Source organism: Caretta caretta, chromosome 7 (assembly GCF_965140235.1).
Source record: "Caretta caretta isolate rCarCar2 chromosome 7, rCarCar1.hap1, whole genome shotgun sequence".
Taxonomy (NCBI): Eukaryota; Metazoa; Chordata; order Testudines; family Cheloniidae; genus Caretta; species Caretta caretta.
The window spans coordinates 94,094,465-94,104,746 of NC_134212.1; the positions used below are offsets into that span (position 1 = coordinate 94,094,465).

Below are 10,282 nucleotides of genomic sequence, written 5' to 3' on the forward strand. Positions count from 1 at the left end.
CCACCGGGCTTGTGTTAGGACTGAAGTGAGCGGTGCTTTTTTGCCTCCTCCGAAGGCAGGACCCAAAAATGTCCCCAGGCTGCAGCTGGACACATCTGTTGCTCTCTGGAGCAGGCTACGAAAGGCTTCCAGGCTGTAGCTCGGGACAGCTCCTGCTATCTGGAAGCTGGGCTTGGGTTCTCAGGCACCAGCAACAACCGGCCTGGGGCTCTGGAATAAACAGTTCCCATCTGGCTGAAGGGTTCACACACGTGCCCCGATGCTGCCAGCATTGGAAGGGTAGAAACAGGACATCTGGGGGAGACAAAGGAGGCCACAAGCTGTAACTCCGCTGGGCACGTTGGAGAAGCAGGACTTTGGAGCGACGGAGTGGGAAATGATATTGTAGTTCAAGAAGAAGAATAATATAAAACCGGGACAGTTGGCATCTCCCGCTTCTCTCACGTTCTCCCTCCCTGATTTGGGGTCTTGCCTTTTGGGTTGTGTGATACCGTAAACGCTTTTCTCCCCGGGGCTGGGGTTAAAGATCGCCTGGGTTACCCCGGCCTGCTCTGCTGCTGTTACGCAAGAGCCTGCTGCGCAGGGGCCCCTTGCCTAGCTGGAATCGACCAGGTTTCCCCACTCCCCTTGTTAGTCTTTCGCCCCGCGAAGTTACGAAAGAGCCGATCCCCACCCCCACCCCGGAGCTGTATAAAGCGCTCCCAGCCCCGCGCCCTCCGGCCGCCTCCTCTCCCCTGTGCGAGCGCTCGGGCTAGAGACCGGCTGACTGCGGGGATCGGCGCTGCTCTGTAAGAGACACGTTTCCAGCTGGGGGAGCCTCTCGTCCGCCGCGTGTGTGTGTGATGATTCGGATCGCTCAGGGATGTGGCTGGAAATGCTGCAGCCCTCCTGCAGAGAGGCAGTGGGGACGCCCCACCATCTGCACTGGGGGGCCCCTCTAGATGCTTTGGGGCCCCATTTCTGGGTGCCTAGGGGACCACCCATCCTATGTGCTGGGGGTACTCTACTGTCATTGGGGGGGACCCCACTGCTGCTTTGGGGGGCCCTCTGAGCATCTTGGGGACACTGGGTATGTTGGGGACCCCTCCTTTCCAGGTGCCTTGGGGCCCCCCCGGCTGATGATTTGGTCTGTCTCTGTTTGCTGTTGCATAGGAGTAGGATGGCTCAGGCGGGGAGATTCCTGGCCTGGCTGCTGCTGGTGGTCCTGGGCCTGCTGGGCTGTGGATGCCGAGCGGAGCGGGACTGCAGAGTGAGCAACATCAGAGTCCAAGAGAACTTCAACAAGGCTCGTGTAGGTGTCTGCTCCCCTCCCCGCTCTCTGGGGCTGGCTCTCCTTGGATCTTGCCAAATTTTGTCCTAAGGCCCAAAATGTACTATCAAAATAGAGACCCAGTCTGCCCACTCCTCGTGTGCCAAACACCTGGCCTCCAGTGCAGAGCACCACAAAACCTAGATCCGGCACCTGGGCACAGGCAGCTTGTGGCCCAGAGCCCCAAATGCCTAAACCAAGAACAAGGGTGTGCTCTAAACAGAGGGGAAAAGCAGCAGCTCATCATGCAGCAAAAGATCTAGCCCTTGCTACAAATGGGAACAGCAGCACCATAAACCCCCTCCCGCCCCCATCCAGAGACTTGAGCTTGCTGGATCCAGCTATTTGAAAAATTCCAAACTCAAAAACTCTATCAGAAGAGAGAAGTTCAGCTGCTCTAGTTTCACTGCAAAACTTCGGCCCCCCTGTGTGCCAAGTTACATTGTTATTACTCCAGTTATTTGTATTAGCCTAGCAAGGTATAGAATTGGTTTGTACAGCAGGAGAAGCTATCCTTGTTCTCTTTTTAAACATTAGAACTTAGAGGATTGGGGTCAAAACCTGGCTAGATCCAGCTGCTGAATCTGAACCTTTGTGATGCTTGTGCTCCTTGGTGCATTGTACCCAAATTGTTTTTGGTGACTTGGGAGCAGCTGGATTTATTCTCTAATTTGATGGTATGATTTGGAGGCTTGGGGCCAAAGATCAGCAGAGTTCTGCAAGGTCCAGATAGATCCAGCTTTTATGGTCTTCCCTGCACTTGGGACTTCCATGCTTCCCAGGCCTAACCAGAGCCTCTCTCCTCTCCCTGCAGTATAATGGCACCTGGTATGCCATGGCCAAAAAAGACCCTGAGGGACTGTTCCTGCAGGACAACGTGGTAGCCCGGTTCACCATAGATGAGAATGGACAAATGTGTGCCTTCGCCAAGGGCAGAGTCCAGCTGTTCAAGTAAGTTGCCTGGCACCCTTCCTTCTCTTCCCACTCCAGTTCCCCAGGGCCCTGACTTTCTGCTGGGCTCTCCACTGCTCTAACCCTTCCTCGTACCCATGTGTTCATCACTATCTGACCCCAAGTCCAGGCTGCCCAGTTTGAACTCAGTGTCTTTTTATCTCACTCTATTTGTAGTAACTGGGATGTTTGTGCTCAAATGGTTGGCTCCTTCACTGACACTGAGGATCCTGCCAAGTTCAAGATGAAGTACTGGGGTGTTGCCTCTTTTCTCCAGAAGGGAAGTGAGTACTAATAAGTAGTGGGGTGTTTTTGCAGCAGGAGACTCAGGGCTGCATGATAGCCCTTGTCACTTTTGGTGCATCTACATGGGGAAAATAAGGGATTTTTTTAGCCATGTTAGCTAACACATGGTAACTGTCACATGGTAAAATCCTAGAGTGGATGAGGCAGTTCCTAGTTTTCACATGTGTTAGCTGGTTGATGTTTATCCTAGTGAAGTCAAGTTCTTTGCGTGGCAAAGATCATACATTTATTTTCCTTCCAAGCCCCATAATATAGACTAGCGTCATCACATGAAAGGAGTAGATGGAGACTGAGAAGACTCTGAGCTCTTTTTAGTTCAGATCTGCTTTTTATTTGACTGTTAATTTTCTTGAAAAAGCCTAACTTCAGATTTAATCTTCAGCAACCTGGTAGAGGAGGATTTTGCAGCTCTTAGCCTTTGTGGATACTTTGTGAATACAGGGACTTTCTCTTTTTTTTGACAAACTCTCAACAAATTAATACTGAGCCCCAGTTTTCCCTGTGTGAGATTAACCCACCTAGGGAGTAGAAACTCCAGCACTCTTCACTTGAGATGTTTCCATGGAATACCTCTACTGGGGGAAGGTGGAATTTGGAAGAGATGAGGGCTCCACCCCAAAAACACACAGTTCTCAGGGGATCTTCAGAAAGCCACTTGCCTCTGACTTGCTGTCCAGTTTCTTGCCAGCTCACTGCTGAGACATACGTCCCAGGGATTTCCCTGATTGCTGGATGCCCCATCCTGCAGAGATGGGAGCACTGTACTATACTTTGCTGCAAACTCTGGTCCTCCTGAAGAGGGAGGAGGAGAATCTGGCAGAACCCAGAACTACCTCTTTCAACTCCATGGAAGCCAAATACTGAGGAGAAGGTCCATGAGGTGTGGGAACTGGAGATGACAGCTCTTCCCCTTACACCAAACTCCCGCAGATTCATTTCTGTGGATGTAGGGAGGTTAGAGAGGCATTAATTGTTACACTAACTACTAAATAGCTGAGAATGATCTGAAATTCTAACTGCAAATTGTCACTAGGATTTGTGATACATCTCTTTGAATGCGCCTAGCAAATACACATTATAAGAAACCTAAGAGGCACCAGAATTATATGCTTTTTCCACACAAATACAGCTTAAAGCGTTTCTGTGGTAGGAAAAGAGAGCTTTTCAGAAGGTAATGTGACTAGGAGAGCTGTGAGTAATCTGGTGCATGACCAGCAGGAACATATTTATTTTCTCCAGCTTTACCCTGTGTTTGACCATTTTAATCATTATGTATTCAGTCCTTAACAGAGCATATGCACCACTGTACACACAAAAATAAGGCCCATTAGGCAGAGATGAAGTATAAAGAAAGTTCCCAAGTAGATTTATTTTGTTGTTAAATTTCTCCCATGTTTCAGTAAAACAATGAGTGACATTAATGCGTCACAGACTCCAAAGTTATATTTTCTTAGTTTTAATCAGACTTAAAACGTTGTCAAGTAATTTAGGCTTCATATTTGATCTACATGATACAAGCTGGTGATGGCAATTTCCTCAAAATTCAGAATATCTATTCTTTTTTTAATTCTACTTCCCTACCAAGAAATTTAAAGCAAAGAACCTCAGTGATAGTAATTGCTATGTAAATAGGGCTTAGGTGAAAACAGTATTTGTGATTTCTCTACTGTGGCTGCAGAAACATTTAACTAAAATTCCCAGAGCTGGAGCATATAATGTAATATAGTATGTTCAGTGCTGTTCTGACATTATCCCTAATGCTGAGGCAAAAAACAGAGAAGCAGGGAAAGGGAAAGGACTCAGACTCTGGGAAAAACCCTCATCATAACGGTGATGTGGTGGGTATGATTTCTTTGGTGATAGGGCTGAGAGGGGAATACAGGAGACATCCTCTGAGATTGCTTTGGAAAATAACTCTGTTCCTTGGACTGGCCCCAGAGCCCATCTGTCTCCTTGTGTGAAGAAACACTTGTGGGCTGTGTAGGTGATGGATGGATCCGGATGGCGAGTTGTGCAGTATGGGAGTTTTCCTTTATTGTCCTCCCACTGCCTGCTCCACAGCTCCCTCAGAAGAGGTTTTATTTTTTTCTTGTTGACCTTCCAAATGGGACTGACCTTTGCCCCAGAGCAATCAGCCTCACCAAATAATCAGCACTTGCAGTTTTCTGAGGCTTGCATGGTCCAAAAGGTCATGGATTTATTCTGCCCGATAAGAGCTGCAATGCATGTTCTTCAGCATTTACATTAAAAATGACCACGGTGCCGTTATTCCCACCTAAAATAAATCCAAACTTCTACCAAGTTAGTTTAAAATTAAAGTTGGTGCAACCCTCCTGACTTCGTGGGCTTTTACTTTACATTGGCACAGATTATTTAAAATAATACAAAATAATTTTTCCAGTTTGTGCACCTTCCACACTGTAACACTGCTTGTGAAAGGATTGTAATGTCACTGAAATATAAGCAAAAGAAGTCTGGTTGTAAGGGCAAAAGTTTTCCATGATTTAAATTCAAATCACACAAATGAAGCAAACAGGCAGAACTATATGGGTGCTGTCTAAGATTTTTAGCTTGGTACCATAAAATGCATTCAGTATTGCAATCTAATACTAAAACTGTATGCTTTTAAAACCCATATTGCTTCTCTGTGAGAGAAGTAATGTCCGGAAATATTCATCCCACCTTATTTTGGTTATAAATAAGCTTGAACCAAGACCCTAGCTCCAAATGCTCCTGTATATTGGGAAAGTTTGCATCCAGGTCTAAGGTTTGCAGCTCAGACCTATCTTTAGATATAATATGTATTTAAAAATTAATACAATCCAATATCCACTATAAAGGCAGGTTCCACAGGTACTCACTCACAGTATGGCTATGACTGCTGGGCTGTGGAGGTGACAGAGACAACACAATTCCAGTTTTGGTAGTAGTCTGCTGGCTGAGACTACCCCCCCACCTTTTAAAGGGTGGACTCCCAAACTGTATGGCAGTTGGGAACTATCCTGAGGGACACACGTCCTAAGGTAGGTGGCAGGTTCTTTCCAGGTTAACTGAATGTCAAGCAGCCAGGAATGATTTTTAGAGGGGCATATGATTTCAAGATGACACTTCTCCCTGAGTGAGAGCTTTCTGCCAAAAAGAGGCCAAAGGTGAATTCATATTTCTCAGACCAGTTGGCTCCTGTTGATTTATTTAATCTAATTGACTAAATGCATCCCACATGTTGTGGTGATGCTAACATCTTGGGACTGAGCCTTTGTGGTGCCAGAAGCATGGAACTTTCCAATATTTCAGTAAGTATTGTGGGTGCCAAGCACCTGTCAGGATCAGGCCCATTGTGGACCGTTTGCCATCATTAATACTAAAGTATGTGGTATTCTTCTGTGATTGAGTAAATGCAGAATTCTCTCTAGGTGAATGTCTCCTCCTACCTCTATAACTTCCTTGCTCCTTCCCTATGGTTTCTTTCAGATGATGATCACTGGGTAGTGGACACAGATTATGACACTTATGCACTTCATTACTCCTGCCGCCAACTAAATGATGATGGTACCTGTGCTGATAGTTACTCCTTTGTGTTCTCCCGGGACCCAAAGGGATTGCCACCTGAGGCACAGAAAATTGTCAGGAAAAGGCAGGTCGACCTCTGCTTGGACAGAAAATACAGAGTTATTGTCCATAATGGTAAGAATATTTTTTTCAGAAAAATTTTATTTGGGAGGTGAAATGACTACCATGCTAGGAAGCTCTTTCTCTAATGGACAGCGATAGTAGGAAGGGCTGCACTTAGTAGCTGTGGTATATCTTATTTTCTTATTGCAAACTCAGAGTCTCTGAGTCTTAGAGTCTCAGATATACTCAGATTTTCACTTTTACTGCTCCACGATTTCCTGGGTAGCCCATCCCAGGAAACAAACACTGAAGAGAGTTGCAAAACACCTAGATTAATACAAGATGTACTTGTGCTAGCTGTTTAAAAGATATGTTCTAGTTCAAACAGGAATTAATTCAGGGAAGTCCTATGGCCTGTCTTACAGAAGATCAGACTAGATGGTCAGAGTGGTCCCTGCTGGCTTTACAATTTATGAATCTATTAATCTAATCTATGAATAGACGAACAAAGATTAATATAAATAGTTAATTTTCAGCCTGCAATATGTTGACAGTGGGACACCACAAAGACCTACTAGAACAGGTGATACTAAATATATTTATTAGTGATCTGGAAAAGGTGGGTGAATAGAATTAAAATAAATCTTGTCTATAATGAAAATGTGCAAACCACACAAAATTATTTAGGTTAGACTGGGCAGCACAACTGCAAATTAAATTCACATATGATAGATACAAGGCAATAAATATCTGCATGAATAATTTTAACTACTCATGCTTATGGTTGAGTTCTGAATTAACTGTAACCACTCAGGGAAAAGATCTGGGTGTCACTGTGGACAGCTCAGTGAAAACATGTGCTCAGTCTACAGCAGGAATCAAAAAAGCACATAAAATGTTTGGATGCCTAAAGAATAGGTCAGAAAAAATACAGGAAATAATATAATGCCATTGTATATATTTTCTCACTGTGAATACAGTGTTTGGTTCTGTTCGCCCTACCTCAAATAAAATATAACAGAAATCGAGGGGCCTAAAGATGGGAAATTAAAATGATTAGAGGCATGGAGAGACTTATGTATGAAGAAAGAATGTAAAATGGGGTCCAGTCTTTGTGCTCCAGCTCCAGTTTGGAAAGAGGTGTGCAAAAGTTGCTTCTTGCACGTTCCTCTGAACCAATTGTTGCTGGCCACTGTGAGAGACAGGATAGTGGGCTAGGTGGATCACTGATCTGATCCACTATAGCCATCCTGTGTTTCTATTAAATGTACATGAAAGTATACGAAATGTTTGCACATGAGTAAATCAATCGTGAATGTTTGCAAGTTACAAGTTGTAAAGGAAATGTATAAATATTCATAAATATTCAGAGCTTGTGACAAAACATCTACAAACATCTCAGGAGACTCTCCACATAAAAGAGGACTTGTTTTCCACAAAATATTTGCAATTGTCTTTAATATTGTTTTTAAAGCACCGTTAAAATTGCAGATACACCCTCCATACTAAAAATATAATTAATAGAACATTAAATGATAAAATTTGAATACAAAAGTTAGGAAATTGTCTTCTAATAGTCTAGCACCAACCTTAGCTCTGCCCCAGTACTAACTGCCCACTCCCTGTAAAAGCTGAAGACCCCCCCACTTTTCACACAAACCTTAACTCTGCCCCACTGTATTGCATGTTTTTCCCTTTGTCTGCTCTTTCAGATGGTGGGTAGTGGTTGAAGGGCTGGTTTGGCTTCCATGCTTTTTGTGAGTGAGAATTGATGTTTTGGATCTTCTGAGGCTGCTCTATTTTATGCTGGGGACCAGAGTGGTGGTTAGATGACCCCAGCATCGAGTGTCATGGCGACCTAAAGCCAACTGTACACCTCCTCCGCTAGTCAGGCGTGCCAATCACAATTCAGACAAAGCTCCGGATCATTTACCAGAGTGTTAATTAATTCTGAACTCCCTAGTATTGTTGAGCCAGTTTCTTGCACACCAAACAGACATACATTGGAGCAATGGACAGTGACTGTGGATACTTGTACAAGAGCTAAAAGAACAAAAAAGATCAAAACATCTGCATTAGGAAATTCTTCATACAAAGTCCATGTTAATGCAACTTCTGTGTGAACAGAGGCCTCCCTGCATCTCATAGTTTTGCGAGCAAGAACTACAGAATTATTCGCAAGAGTGCCAAAATCCTCATGTCCTTACTCAGTTGTTATGCAGGCCTTACTGAGGTAAAATTCCCACTGAAGGAAACGTAAGAACATAAAAATGGCCATACTGGGTCAGGCCAAAGGTCCAGCTAGCCCAGTGTCCTGTCGTCTAACAGTGGCCAATGCCAGCTGCCCCAGAGGGAATGGACAGAACAGGTCATCATTAAGTGATCCAGACTCTTTCAATTTTGATTCTGGACCCATATCTTCAAGTTAAATCCTTTTTCCAAAGATTCTTCATTGCCTTTTTAAACTAATACTGTGCTGAAGTTCACAATAAATAAATTACTAATTACACAGGTCTTGGCTTGATATAAATATAGTTATATCTAAATAGCAGTTCTTGGTAAACTATCTTTATTTTCAAGCAAAAGAAGAGAAAAGGCTGGGTTTTTTTTAGTTTGTTAGTTTGGTTTTTGTTTGTTTTTGTTTTGTTTTGTTTTGTTTGCCACTTATCTTGCATTTCTGAAGCTGTATCTCCTACTGATTGTGGGTCAGGTTGGGCTACTACCTTGAGGTCAATTACCTGCTTGTGGACTAAGGTATTTCCTAATGTGGGTAAGGGTATCACAGTTTTGCCCTCTGTGAGTATTCCCAATGACAATAAAACCATAACAAATATTTATATTGACCACGGGACTGCTTGCAGAACAAGCTATTACTTCATTGTAACCAGGGCATTGCAATCTGGCCTTGTATCAGCATATACTAAAAGCAAAAATCCACAAGAAAATAAATGTATGTGCATTAGGATAGTCTATTCCTGCCATTTTTTGTGATCTTAAATCTTAAATTAAAAGTACGGTAAATCTTACTTAAGTCAATATATTTTGAAATGGTTCTTGTGGTTGATCTGTGCTAGCTCCTTCTTTGCCTCAGCATTAATGTCTGGAACAAATGGAACAGATCTGATTAATTCCTGTCCTATGTTGAGTTGAAAACCCTTTGGAATTATGTGCTACAGATCTAAAGAGCAGAATAACATTGCAAATAATAGACTGATATTTGTAAGTAAGACTACTTTAAAGGAAATACATTTACACACACTTTAAATTTGGTACATGTTTGTATATTTTTTCTTTCTAGTGCTGGTTTAGAAATATCATTAATTTTATTTTGTTTGTTTCAGGATTCTGCTCTAAGGAGTTTTGAAACTATGGAAGCAAATGATGTAACATCAATATGGATGTAAAGTTTACAAATTGACTGTTTTATTGTAGATCTTTAAAGCAGCTTCATTCAAACTTCAAATATATTTATCTGAGCTCTGAAGCTCACCCTGTCAATAAACCAATGAAACTTTTAATAAACATGGATAACAGGGAATGCATATTGTATAAATATAAAAAGATTATTGTTTTGTTGGCAAAAATACTATTTTACTGCAACGCTTAAAATAGGAATCCAGATGGTGGCACTTAGGTATGTAATCTTTCATTTTTTTGTTATTGGTTTTTGACTTTGTCTAGTCACCTTGCAGGCAAATTTTTTAAAAAATCCCTAATATCTAATTTTAAAATGCCTAAGTCCTCTTGACTTATTGTGGCTTCTTTATTGGACTCTCTGGAAAGCTAAATAGTATTTCAATACAAAAGGAAGTTCATTGATCACATCACAGAATAGCTTTATTTTATTACATTCATACTTGACTGAAGATGTGTAAAAATGCACCATATGTAAAAACAGGGTAATTACAACCTTAAGAAAAATAAACATTTCTATCTACTGTAACATTGTTGAATCCAGCAAAATGGCACCAGAGATTGACTAGTTCTAAGGACCAAATTTTCAAATGTAGGACATACCAGCAAAAATGATCATGCGCTCATTGAACCAGCAAAAACCATATATGCCTACTCAGATTGGCATTTTATGCATAAAGGTAGGTTGCA

At 42.6% G+C, this 10,282-nt stretch overlaps 1 protein-coding gene across 1 annotated transcript; it reads left to right on the forward strand.

Annotated features, from left to right (window-relative positions):
* Positions 1-730: 730 nt before the first annotated feature.
* RBP4 (retinol binding protein 4) lies at positions 731-9,833 on the forward strand. Its single transcript, XM_048859032.2, has 6 exons — positions 731-788; positions 1,153-1,291; positions 2,124-2,260; positions 2,438-2,544; positions 6,038-6,250; positions 9,520-9,833. The coding sequence occupies exons 2-6, from the start codon at positions 1,160-1,162 to the stop codon at positions 9,540-9,542; spliced, it is 612 nt and encodes a 203-aa protein (XP_048714989.1). The 5' UTR covers positions 731-788; positions 1,153-1,159; the 3' UTR covers positions 9,543-9,833.
* Positions 9,834-10,282: the final 449 nt, after the last annotated feature.

What these genes read in the sequence shown, in the direction of transcription:
- RBP4 (XM_048859032.2), top strand. Translation starts at nt 1,160, where the DNA reads ATGGCTCAGGCGGGGAGATTCCTGGCCTGGCTGCTGCTGGTGGTCCTG. An exon ending in GGCAGAGTCCAGCTGTTCAA is followed by an intron (nt 2,261 to 2,437) that starts GTAAGTTGCCTG and finishes CTCTATTTGTAG; the next exon opens with TAACTGGGATGTTTGTGCTC. An exon ending in CAGAGTTATTGTCCATAATG is followed by an intron (nt 6,251 to 9,519) that starts GTAAGAATATTT and finishes TGTTTGTTTCAG; the next exon opens with GATTCTGCTCTAAGGAGTTT.